Genomic DNA, 13,092 nt, shown 5'->3' on the forward strand with positions numbered 1-13,092 from the left:
GTGTGTGTGTGTGTGTGTGTGTGTGTGTGCGTGCACTCACCGAGGAGTAAAGGTGACCCTCTCCGTTCATTGCGATGTAGAGACCGGTCTTAACTGATTGGATGGCCACGACTCTCAGACCCACAGGAATTAAGTTAAACAGAGCTGAAGACAAAAGGAGACAAACTCAGTTCATGTGTTCGCGCTTCCTGCACACTTGTTGTGTGTCTCTTGTTGAAATGCAGTGCTCCCAGAACTGCTCAGTTGGTTTGGTCAACTGGTGAAGGGTGAAGCAGCCTCCACGGTCTCGTGGGGCTGCTTGCAGGGCTTTTAAATTCTGAATTTTACAGAAGAGAGATGGATTTCTTTTCTTCTATCCCAACACCAGTGCTCATAGGTGTCTATTAACATATTTAATATAACTGGATAAGAAATATTATTTGTGCAGCAAAAAAAATCATCCATTGTTCAGCTTAACATATAAAAGACTTTGTGACCAAAGTCTTCTTAAAAGCGTTGCAGGACAGTGAAAAATGTTTGTTTAATCTGAATCTGAACACCAGTAAAATAAAGATCTGGTGGAGGACATAAGGATATCTTAACCAAGGGCTCTGTGACATTTTAATATGAGCCACTTCTCATTTTTTCCAGAGGCACAGTCCACCTCTCAGCTCCATCGGTCAGTGTTATTTAAATAGAACAGCAGTCAGTGACGGTAAAGAAACAGACGGCTGGTTGCACCCATGTAGCCCGGGGGCTAGCGTCACCGGTGGTTTTGTTCACTTCCTGCAATCACGTAGCATCTTTTATCTTGTTTTCTTTTCTTAAACTGAATAATAGATAAATAATCTAGAATTATAACTCAACATATACACAGAACTTTAAACCTGAATATCAGTAGATGACATTATTTACTCTTTGAGGGGTCAACTAAGGAATTCATTTAGGCAGTTTACAAGAAGAAGAAATAACCTATGGCATTTTTGTGGCTCTCCATTATCACTGTGCTTTCTAATTATGTTCTTAGCTCTATGAGAGTGACTTCAATTTTACCAAAACTGCTTTACAAACATCAGTAAGACAGTAATGGATTCTGCATGCGAGAGAATCAGGATTAAAATTAAATTGATGCAAAAACGGAGCAAATAACCCAATCAGGCCTTGAGTGTCACTTCAGTTAAACAATCACAAGCAGCAAATCTTTCAATTTTAAAATAAACCCGCAAAGACAAAGGCAGGGCATGAAAAATCACCGACAATATGCTCACGATTTCCATTCTGATATAGTTTTTTAATCTAGATCCTCGGATATGAAAAGATGAAAATAATCACGCCCATCGGCAGTTATGACCTTTCAAGGTTGTTAAAATTCTTCTGTCTCTCGCTGAGGTCGGCTAAAGTGGTGCCACATTTAACTCGTGTGATCTGCGTGCTGACAGCACCGACACACAAACAGCATCAAGCAAGGTTTAAGGTGAATCCTTCTTTCTTTGTGTACACAGAGGAGAATATTTTCAATGTAATATACAGCTTTGGTTCCTCAGGTCAACATAAACTAATCGTGTGATAGATTAGCTGTAACCTAACATCCACAGCATTTTTGTTAACTCATGATGTCTACCTTTGATTTTATTCAGCTATACTATTTTACATATCTAAGTTTCATTAGAGTTTGAAGTCTGTTGTCCATTCCCTCGCTTCCTCTCACCTACCTGAACCTCTCCAGCTGATAAAAAAAAAGCATTTTATTAGGTTTTTCATTCTCCGTTGCATTCTGTGAATCCAGATCTAGACTTTACATTATTGTCTTATTGTGCGGATGCTTTCCTCTATCGCTGCCGGTATAATTGTCTTGGGCGTTTGTGACTCCTCTTTTGATTAGCTGCCGCGTCCCACGGCTCGAGCTTAAAGATGTCGTCGTTTCATGTTGTGAGTTTGAGGCCCAGCTTCGAAACATCCGCCTCTGAGATTTCTGCCTCCAACAGCAACTGTGTTTTTCCTACGACAATGTCCCAGATACTCTGGATAATCCACAGACTTCACTGTCAACTGCTGAAAGTTTTATACGGCTGTCAGGCAATGAACTCCTATTGATGTGATATGCATCCACCAACCGTATACTGTATTTACCCTTAGGTATAGATACAGTACTTGCTGACTAACATTTGGAGTATTTTTTTCGACAGCTGAGACCTTTAGAAAGGAAACGAGTGCACACATTATCGCGTAAAAGCATTAAAAAAAACAACCATGACCTAAAATGAAGGTCACAACAGTGCATGTGCTCTTTTCTTTGTAATCAAAGGCTGATTGCACCTGGGATATCAGAGCCCTCATTAATCAAGGTTGCTTAGAAATGGTTGTTGATTTCTCAACCAACATTTACAGTGGAAATATGCCCAAGCACACCTGCGAGGAATCAGACTCGATAGATACCACAGTTAGTCAACCACCATCGTGCTGCACAGCCTTCATTAACATGAAGACATGAAACTGATCAGAGGTGCTGACAGCTGTCCCTTTAAATGCAGCAGGAAATGTTACTGACCAGACAAATGAAAAATAAAAAAATAAATAAATTGCAGCTTGGCAACAAGCTTTGTCTCATCTACTTACTGCAGACTCGTTGTGGTGGAAATGTTAAAAATAAATAAATTAATGTAGATGTGAGGACATTTGGCAAAATAAATAAAAAATAATAATTATAGTAAATAAGTAGAACACTACCGCAACAGGCGGACCGCAGAGCTCAGGCGACTCGGCCAATGTGAAAAGGACACTTTGGATGAGTGAGTGGCACGCCGCAGTGATTACTGATTAGCATTTGATTTTCTCTAAGCCCAGTACATCAGAATATTACAACAAAGCTACATCAATCAATAAGCTGTCCATCTGCCGCTCCTCCCCCGGGGGGCTGGGTTGGGCGTAGAGGGTCCGATAAAGTGAGCCTTAAAAAATTAATAAAATAAACTCTAAGAGCAGCCACTTGTCCCAGAACATTTGGTCAGCTCCAAGAAAATGTCAAATGTCCCAAATGGAGCAATGATAAACACTCTGTTAATGTCTCATTGCTTCTTTCATGACTGCAGCTTCAGTCATTGCCACCAGTTAAAAACTGTTGAGTGCAGATCACTGTGACTGAACGGTAAAGCTGAAGAACATGTTACTAATTCCCTTGCAAACTGAGGAACCTCTATTTAACCACTTATAACTACTGTAAAATATTTATTGAATATCTATCTTGTCTTTTTTTCTCTCTTTCCCAATAGACTCTCCTCTTTAACAGTGGGGAAAAAAACACGTGCCCCAACCTTCATATTAGATGAGGGTCGAGAGATTGACACGTCATCTCTAGATTCCCAGGCAGCCTTGAGAAACAGTGTCAGTAGTTTTTACACTGCTATGAAATATATTTGGTTTATAACGCTCCTCTCATTTCTCTCTTATTTACTGTAGATACTGGTTGACGTGCCTTGCGTACGTGCATCTGTCAAGAGTGTGCAACTGTCTGTCCAGGAGGCCAATTATTAGCAATGGCTCTGACCTCTATATGACCCAAATGATGCTTAAATGTTAAAAAAGGTGTTTTGCCACCAAGAAGCACAAGGGAACATACATGAACTGAGAGCTTTTCTTACATATCTTAATAAAATGTTTAATCATTGTGTTAAAAATGCTAGTTTGATCACGAATGAGAAACTATTTATCATGTAAACGTTTGCGGTTCATGGATAGCCTGAAAAACTCAGAGAGTATGTCACTGAATGTGTATTCAGTCTAATTCCAATTTACTTGTATTGTTTATGCAGCAGCACATGCATGAGATACTTTTAATTAATGTGTGTTTTTGATAATTAATTAGGTTTTACATAAATAAATTCATGCTTTTTCATGCATTGAGGCATGTGTGGCATTCACGATAATTTGCGTGCCACCTAAAGTTTAAAGGAAGCTCTTTTTCCACATAATGTAAATTCTGAAAAACAAACACATCTGTAGTTTTAGTTGCCATGAGCAGATGTTGTAAGAAAGCAAATAAAATACTCTGTCACTTTACAAGTGACAATTTGGCAATCTGGCCATTACGTTAAAGCAGTTTCGTGTAGACTTCTTACATAAAAATAGCATTACACCTCATGCTACTAATCTGTACAATAAGAACTGCAACAAACTTTGGAACATATTGTTGTGAGCAGACTGTGAAAAAGCCTTGTCCACCTTTGACACCGTTTTCCACAACAGAAATACACATTTGGGCTGTTTGTACAGTCGTGGTAAAAAGAAAATACACCTTCTGTTAAATTTAAGGTTTTATATATCAGGACATAATAAAAAAGAACATATGGCCTTTAACAAGTCTTAAAATGATTTGAAAACATTTTTGAAACATACCTGTCATTATTCAGCTAACAAAAGCCAAAATGCATAAGTAATGTGTGGAAAGTACACCCACTCAGTAGCTAGCTACCTTTAGTAGCAACTTAATCGTAATCATTCCCTCTGTGACCTTTGGTCCACTCTTCTTTACAACATTGCTTCAGTTCTTTGAGGTTTGCAGGCATTTGTTTATGAACAGCTCTGTTAAGATCCCACCACAGCTTTATAATCAAGTCAACCTTGATTATTTTCTGTTGTAGATTTGCTGCTGTGCTTGTGATCTTTGTCCTTTTGCATCATCCGATTTGGGGCTTTAGCTGTAGGACAGATGACCTCACATTTGATTCTAGAAATCAAATTTATTTAAAGTTATTTAGTTGACCGTGAGAAGTTCATGGTCAACTAAATAACTGTAAGGCACCCAAATCCTGTGGTTGCAAAACAAGCCCAAATTATCAGTACGCTACCACCGTGCTTGACGGTTTATATGAGGTGTTTGTGCTGCATTTGGTTTTTCCCAAACACCACGCTGTGCATCATGACCAAACAGCTTCACTTTGGTCTGGTCTGTCCAAAGCACATTGTTCCAGAAGTCTTGTGGTTTGTTCAGATGTAATCTTGAAAACCTAATCCATGCTTTCCATGATCTTTTTAGAGAGAACAGGCTTTCTCCTGCAACACTTCCAAACAATCCTTACATGTTCACTATTTTTCTCATTGTGCTGTCATAAACTTTAACATTTAACACGCTAACTGAGGCCTGTAGACTCTGAGATGTAGCTCTTGGGATTTTTGCAGTTTCTCTGAGCATTGCATGCTCTGACCTTGGGGTGGATTTGCCAGGACATCCACTCTTGGGAAGACTGTCGGCTATGCTGAATGTTTTCTAGGTTACTGAACAACCTGGTCTCACTGTGGAATGATGAACTTCAAATGGTTTCGAAATGACCTTATAACCCCACCCAGACTGACAGGCAGCAACAGTTGTTTCTCTAAGAAAACAACTGATAGAAAGGGATCATTGCCTTTCTATCTTGGTATTGTATAAACACACACCTGAATGCAACAGACCAGCAAACTTCCCAAACTTCTGCTTTTATAGAGGTGTTCACACCTGCTGATGATCAGTTAACCAAGTGCATTTGATTAGCAGCACCTGTCTGATACTGACCTTCTTAATTCCTATGGAAGCAGTAAAGGCACACTTAATTATTTTACTCAATTATTTTTGTTGCCATATTATATTATATATGATATTTATATAGTTTTAAGACCTTCTGAGGAACAGATGATTTTTCATTATGTCCTTATGAATAAAACCTTAGACTTGAAAGAGGGTGTACTTTCTTTTGACTATGACTGAATATCTCCAGATGTTTTATTCCTTATATACACATGATTGTTTATGATGTCTTCCAGTGTGTGTATGTGTGCGTGAGTGTGGGTGTGTAGCGTGTCTACTAACAGGAGTTGGTGCTGTCGTCTTTGGTCCCGTCCAGACTTCCATCCTGGCCCATCTGGAGATAGAAGCCCTGCCTGCAGAACAACCTGGTCACTATGCCCTTCAGCTGTGGTTCTACACGCCACAAAACACAGACAAAAGACAGAGAGAGGAAGAGTTGAAAAACAAGCTGATCTTCAAATCAGAGCATGCCGCACATATTAAGGACTCGTGCATATCATTAAGCAACACGAGACAAAACCAAGTGGTGATTTGTGTCCGTTTCAACGCTGATTTATGTAGAAAATTCCTGCTCTGAACTCACATCCTGCGCACATCTCGGAGGACGTATTTGTGGCACAGTACAGTTTAAAAAGAAGGACAATGTGACCACATGAAGCCTCCTGCATCCTGAGGGATTTCCTGTGGAGAGACTAGTCAAGCACATCCAATCCATTACAGGATTCTTGGACTAATCCGTCCTTCGTGGTCATTGTTCCACTTGAATAACATTGATAAATTATTTCTGAACCTTTGATGGTAAAGTGCAGCCTTAAATAGCTTTGTGTCTACTGTGCTCTGTCATGATTTACCAACATCTTTGTATACACGTGCTATTCTGTCTGCTCTAATGATTTCTCTTTATCTCAAGCACTTTTCCCCCCATATTATTTTAAAGCTCAGATTCAAATACATCGTACGTAAATACTTAATAACCGCCGCAGATTTTGAAACCTCTGCAATAATTAAAAAGCACATCTAATGTAGCAAACAGAAGGCTGTGCTCTCGGCTATTTCATGTCGCTACAATTAAGCAGAAGCTGCATTTGCCTCTCGCCGTTTGACTCCGTGCATCCTGTATTCGTACAAGGAACAACTAAAACAAGACAAAATGACAAAAGTGACAGCGGGCCTGAAGGAGAGGGTGGAAACGCACGAAATGACAACGGACATGTAAAGCAGCTGAGAGACAGACAACAGACTGATTCACTAGACAAAGATCGAGATCGAGAGAGTCACAGAAGGACAGAGAGAGACTGAAAATCGGACGAAACTCTGACTGGGTCTTAGTTAGGCATTTAGGCGCTTCTTCGACAGGTACTAACAGTTATTTTCTCTATCATCTCTCCCTCTGCACAACGCTCATCCACACAAACACACACAGTGGTTGCTGAAGCTGATTATCTAAAATGACATCTCACAAACATACAGACACACGTACACACACACACACACACACACGCTCGTGACTACGCCCATTCTCCCTGCATAACACACATCGTGACTTCGCAGCTATAAAAAGGGGTGGGAATCCCCTTTGAACATGTATGTGAGAGACAGAGAGGGACTCTGTGGAGGTATACCCTAATGCATAGAGAAGGGAAAAAAAGCTGCGAGTGACCCAGTTAATGAGGACCATGTGTGTGTGAGAGAGGGAGACAGAGAGGGAGAGGGGTGTTTTCCATCTTTGCGTAGAATCCATCTTGTGCAGCAGGGGAGAAGGAGGAAAGAGGAGCCATGACGCTTGTAACCAGCACTTGAACTGCAAAAATTCACAGCACACAACCAAGCATGATATGCGGTGGCGTCTGTAATAAAATCTTAGTTAGAATATAGAGACGGCTATGAAATCACAAGGGAAGGATCGATCGCATTTTATACTAAAGATTTCTAAATAATATAATAGATACTTTCAAACGCTCCTCGGTAGAAATCCATTTTATTCTTGCTTCTCTCTTGTAAAAGATAAATAAATAAATCATGCATTTAAGTAAACATGTTTCCAGCTGACAGTTTGGGTATTTCGTTTTGCTTTGTGATCCCATATAACCCTCAACATTTGAATCTAAAGTCAGGGAGCACAGCGCCTGCTTCAGAGACGCTGAAATCAGTCACATTTCAATCTATCCTTGTTCGCGTGACGCGTATTCTCAGACAGCTGTAAATTTAATTCATTGTCTCTCATCCTCATCTTTTTCCCCCCATGGTGTGCCATCAACTAAAATGCATTAATAAAACAGAGTGTGAAATTTATTTTTGCATTAGAGCTAAACCTGGAGGCACAGATGAGACCTTTCAGTTGGGCTTTGCCTTGATACATCTGTCTCTCGGTAGGCTTTAAAAAACCCTGTCTGATATGGATATACTGCAGCAGGTGGATTTTAGTGGCAGCGTGTAATAAAAGAACACGTTTTCTGGCTGGTGTTGTGACTCTGCCGATGGGAATTTACAAGGACGGGCGATTTGTTTAACGGAACAATTTATTTCCAAGTTGGGCTGCAAAAATCACAATATGTGTGACGTGTAAACTTAATCTCGCATCTACAGAGAAGAGTGCAGGAATCTCCTTTTTTACAGAAGGGTGGCAAATGAGTCGTGCTAACATGGCTTCTCAGACTGTGGGGTGTCCCCCACTGTGTGTGTGTTTCTTGGGTTACTGAGGTGTGGCAGAAAAAGTCTGATTAACCACTGCCTTCGCTTGAAAGGTCACAGCAAATCAATCCGAGGTTGTTCTGAGAGATCCCCTCTATCCTGTGATGAAACGCTTCTACCCTGATGGGAATGATCTCTTCCAGCCTCCGTGCTGCACGTGAGGGTTCACCGAATGGTAGGACTGACTCATTATGCTCGGCTCGGGCTTGTCGTCAGCTGCGATGGTCGTCGTGGAAGATCGGGTGATCATAGAGTCATGAAATGTTTTGTGGGTTTTTTTGTGGCTGAGAGACATCAGTCAAGGCTGCCATCTGTTGTGACGTAAGTGATGTCGTCAAGAAAGAGGTGCTAGCTAGCAGGTTCCAGTTCCACAATCTGCACTAGCAACATGGCTCCTCTTTAGCTTTGTCTTATTTACAGGCGAGAGAATATAAAGTTCTGAACAGAGGGTGAAGCAAAAGTGACAGAAGTCCTCTGGAAGACCCCCCCCCCCCCCAAATAAAAATCATCATTCATGGTCTTTCATGGTCAAAACACTAAATAAACAAATATCTTTTCTGATAATTTTGTTGTTGAGTTTTTCATTTGTTCCCCGTCTGTATATAACAACCTACCTAACTCCATAAGATGATCGAATTCAACTGTGTTAGCCTTCACCTGAACACCACGCTTTCAGGAGTTTAGCGTGAAAACAATACACTCATGTATTTAAAAGTGGTGAATGTTGGTCTTTGCATAACTCGCTGCTCTAAAAGATGAAAAAAGACACACACACAAAAAATCAATAACCCTCTAAGAGTCACCTGCTCATCCACTCACTCCTTCTCCCACCGCACGAAGCAGCCGCTGCTACAGTCATCTCCCCACTGTCGTCGAGGTGACATTCCCACAATTCCCAGTATCTCCCCTCCATCCTGTCTGTTGCTAGAGAAATTCCCATTCTTGGGTTGCCATGGCAACAGTCTCGTGATTCCAGACTGTTCCAGTGAAAGGGTATTCCCCAGTCCGCACACACACACACACACACACACACACGCACGCACGCACGCACACACAGAGCTAAATTTTCCCCACGATGTGATCTGATTCAATCAGTCAGCCAATCAGGCTGCCACGCTGATTTGACATGTCGTATTGTCTGTTAATTCGCCCCAGTCTGAGTCTACATGCGGCGTAAAATACGGTTTGCAACACAAGTGTCTCATACAAGCGAGACGCTTGAAGACCTTCTCTCTTTTTCTTTGCACACACGCACACACCGTCTCACCAAACAAAAGCACCCAAGCGAAGAATTCACGTCCAGAAACCGAGTGCACCAATTTCATCCTCATTTGCATCAACGTGATTAGTGATTAGAGGAACAGGCGCTGCTGAAAAGGGGGCATTTATATGAATCTAGAGATATAAATAATACAAGTCCTTAACCTGAATTTTTTCATAATGAGACAGCCTGATCAAATTTTATGCCAAGTCTGAGCCACATCTTCATCGTTGCTTCAATGCTGCGCTGTGCTGGTACTTCTTCACAGGCTTTTCTAGCCTTGACAAGAGCACCGTCCTTCATTGATTATCTATACTGCTTCTTATTATGCATTGACTGCAAAGCACGGGAACACCCTGTGCAGACATGCAGCTTCACAGACGTAGCATCTGGGCAACAGAGGCGACAGAGTGAGCCACAGAGCTTCCTCTCGCTGCGGTGGGTGACAGTCAGTCACCGGCTTTAAAATGTGGCAGAATATTGGCAATTTGGCACCTGATCCGTGGAAATCCGTTTTACTGAGAGCAACTCAGTCCAGATTCAGGTTCATGTGGCAACATGGAAGCAGCTCAGTTGCCTTTTAGTTAGGCTCTGCCTCTTGGGAGAGGGTCTGCACGTGATCAGAGGTCAGCCTGGAGAAAACATTCCTACTGCAAGGCCTGAGTAAATGCCAGGTCAGGTTTTTATGTCCTGGATAAAACACTTACAGGTTTAAAAGAAAAATCTGTTTTTTTATGACTAGAAACAAAAACAACTAGAAAAAGCAACTATATCTCTTTAAATGAAGCAAAATTTACCAGAAATTAAAAATCTGTGCACGCACATGCATGTTATCACTAATTGCAAGCACAGATTTAATGGTCTCCCTTAAGAAAAGTAACTTTGCTTCTGATTGGATTCGGGAGAGATTAAAGATGAAATCATTCATAATATGTTGCTCATCATAAAAACGCCTGTCTGTAGACGGTAATTTCTTTTGTGTTGTCTGATAAATTGAAACCAACGTCCATTTGTTGCAATGTCTGGACTTGTCAAAGTTCGTGATCATTTTAAACACTGAAGGCTTTTTTTAAATGATGGCGAAAACACGTGTTGCGTCTCTATACGCAAGACATTCCTCGCTTCAGCTGCACTTTTCTTTTGTTTCGTGCTCTTGTGAGTCCCATGCTTTAATGTAAACATGATTCCAACTGACAGCTGTGATATTTATGATTCAAAATAAGACTTTACCTGCCCAGCATTCGCCTGTCACCACAGAACAGAAATCAAAGCACACTGCCCCGTTTAACTTTATGTGACGCACTGAAGAAGCGGTAATTTTTTTTTTTAAAGTGTCATGTTCAGTATTTTATTTGGGGAAATATTTGTTTATAAAATGTATTGAAACAATGTATTTTGTATGCAATGCATCTGCTCTAATTAGCCCCAAAGCCAAGAATGAGAGTGTATGACAGCAGGTGAATGTTTTTTTAAAGCACAATTTCTTTATTCTTTTGGCAACAATTGTTATATTTTTGTTTGTTTTTTCATTTGCATGTCCGTCGTGTGGCAATCAAATCCTCCAGTGATGGCAGCAGCTCTTAAGTGAAGCTGATTTCACTGCAGGATTTAAAGACTGTTGACTAAAATCCACCCACACCAGTGTGATGAGTTCTCTGCTCAGATGTCTAATTACTAATAATAACAACTAACAAAGAATAACTGTGGACGAGAAGGCGCTTTGGTCAGATATCACATTTTCAGCAGTAAGAAGCACGCAGATATAACATGTGTGTTCGAGTTATTGAGTAATGGAGGCTGCGGATCATTGTGAGTTGGGTGTGTATGTGTCTCCTTCACAAAACCTCTGGAAGACAGTAGGGGATGTTGGCAAATCTTTCTCATTTTAACACACACACACACAAAGCACAGACACTATGGATGTTGCCAAGCTTCCACCAGCAGCTCTCACAGCTGAGAACACAGAAATGGAGGGAGGCAAGGGAAAACAACGGGTGGAAAGACAGGAATACCTAAAAGGAAGGAGAAGGATGCAGGGACGCAGGACGAGGTGGAGAGTGTGGGGGTCATGAACCAAAGGGCAGGAGATTAAAGGAGGTGAGGAAGAATGAAGAAGGGGAAAAGGAGAAAGTAGGAGAAAGAGACTGAGAGAGAAGAAATTGAGGGATGAAAGCAAGGAAGGAGATTTGAATGGAAAGGAGAGCAGTACGCTGAGGAGACGATAAAGAGAGGAAAGGGAAAATAGGGGAGGAATGAGGAGAAAGGATAGGAGGCCACAATGCACAGGAAGTGACTAGGTGAAGCTTGAACAACAGATAAAAAGATCTAAGGCAGGTGGGGAAGATTATGGTGCGGGGGAGGAGGTGGAGGAATGAAGAAGAGGAGGAGAAGAAAGGAAGTGAAGGGAGGGAAAAATTTCTGAGGAAATGGAGGTGAAAGGTGGAGAAATGTCAGCACGAGGTGGGAAAAAATAGAAAATTAAGAAAAGAGGACAGGAGAATTGAAAGGAAAGACGATTAGGAAAGAAAGGAGATAAGGATGAAAGTTGGCAAGGTGAGAAAGGAAACGAGAAGGAAACACAGGAAAATAAGATGAGAGAGACGAGAGAAGGGTGGAAGCGGGGGGGACAATGGAGAAGCGAGACCACCTCCAACTCCCACGAGCTCTGGAATCAGGCTCTCAAATCCCCCACAAATTTTCCCATCAGTCACCAGACCAAACCAGTGACAACAAATTCATATCGGCGCAACTCCTCACATTTGCCACCCCTCCATATCATCCCCCCACCTCCTCCTCTCATTTCCTGCCTCCCTCTCCCCTCCCCTCCCGCACGCCGTCACCTGCTGGTTTCTCACACAATCAATTGATTACAACAGCACTTATCGTCTCTGCTATTGAACGCTTTCTATAGCGCACCATCACAACATTCTCATTAATCTACATTCACTTCTACGTGTAATCACTTCCCTTTGTGGCAAAGAGCCCGTCCCATGATGTAACAATGATGTTAATTTGGATTTGAGTGGGCCTTGAGAGCTGAATGGTGGAAAATTTTCCTTACTTTTTTCCCTTTTCTTGTTTTGTTTTTTTACCTCCACATAAACAAATCTGTTTCCATATTTCTCTATAGGGAGGAAACAAGAAATAAAGGTTAATTTGTTGCTGTCATTGCTTAGTTTTGGGGTTTTTTGTCTGACATTTTGCTAGTGTTAAGGCAAAGTGTGATCTTGGTGATAAGGCACTTTCAATTATGAGCTGAAAATGAGAGAGCCAGGCAGAGGTCCACATAGAGACAGGCAGAGAGAGAGAGGCTAGACAGACTAATCTGCGGCTTCAATAATGGATGTACCTGGAAACTACTGAACCATAGGGCACAACAAGGCATGACAGTGCGCGCGAGTGTGTGTCACACTACAGAGGGGAAAGAGAGATGGAGGATACAGAGAGAGAGGGAGACTGGGGCTGAGTCTGGCAGTGTGTATTTTTGCATGTTCGGGGTGCTTGCGCGTGCGTGTGCTCGTGCGTATACGCGTGCCCCAGCCTGCCAGGGCGTGAACGTGAAGGAGATTGTGCACAAAATGTGGCCGTGCGTAAAAGTGCA

General features: G+C 41.6%; 1 protein-coding gene across 3 annotated transcripts in view; it reads right to left on the reverse strand.

Moving 5' to 3' along the window:
* Positions 1-13,092, reverse strand: part of LOC102201222 (fibroblast growth factor 14-like) — a 74,009-nt gene that overhangs the window by 32,125 nt on the left and 28,792 nt on the right. For all 3 annotated transcript variants that reach the window (XM_005730873.1, XM_005730875.1, XM_005730874.1), the window contains exons 2-3: positions 5,822-5,932; positions 41-144 (exon numbers count right to left, since the gene is read on the reverse strand). In XM_005730873.1, coding sequence (XP_005730930.1) covers positions 41-144; positions 5,822-5,932 — 215 coding nt within the window. The remainder of the gene's footprint in view (positions 1-40; positions 145-5,821; positions 5,933-13,092) is intronic.

The sequence above is a fragment of the Pundamilia nyererei genome, unplaced genomic scaffold (genome assembly GCF_000239375.1).
Source record: "Pundamilia nyererei isolate P.nyererei 1_Seehausen unplaced genomic scaffold, PunNye1.0 scaffold00040, whole genome shotgun sequence".
Classification (NCBI taxonomy): domain Eukaryota; kingdom Metazoa; phylum Chordata; class Actinopteri; order Cichliformes; family Cichlidae; genus Pundamilia; species Pundamilia nyererei.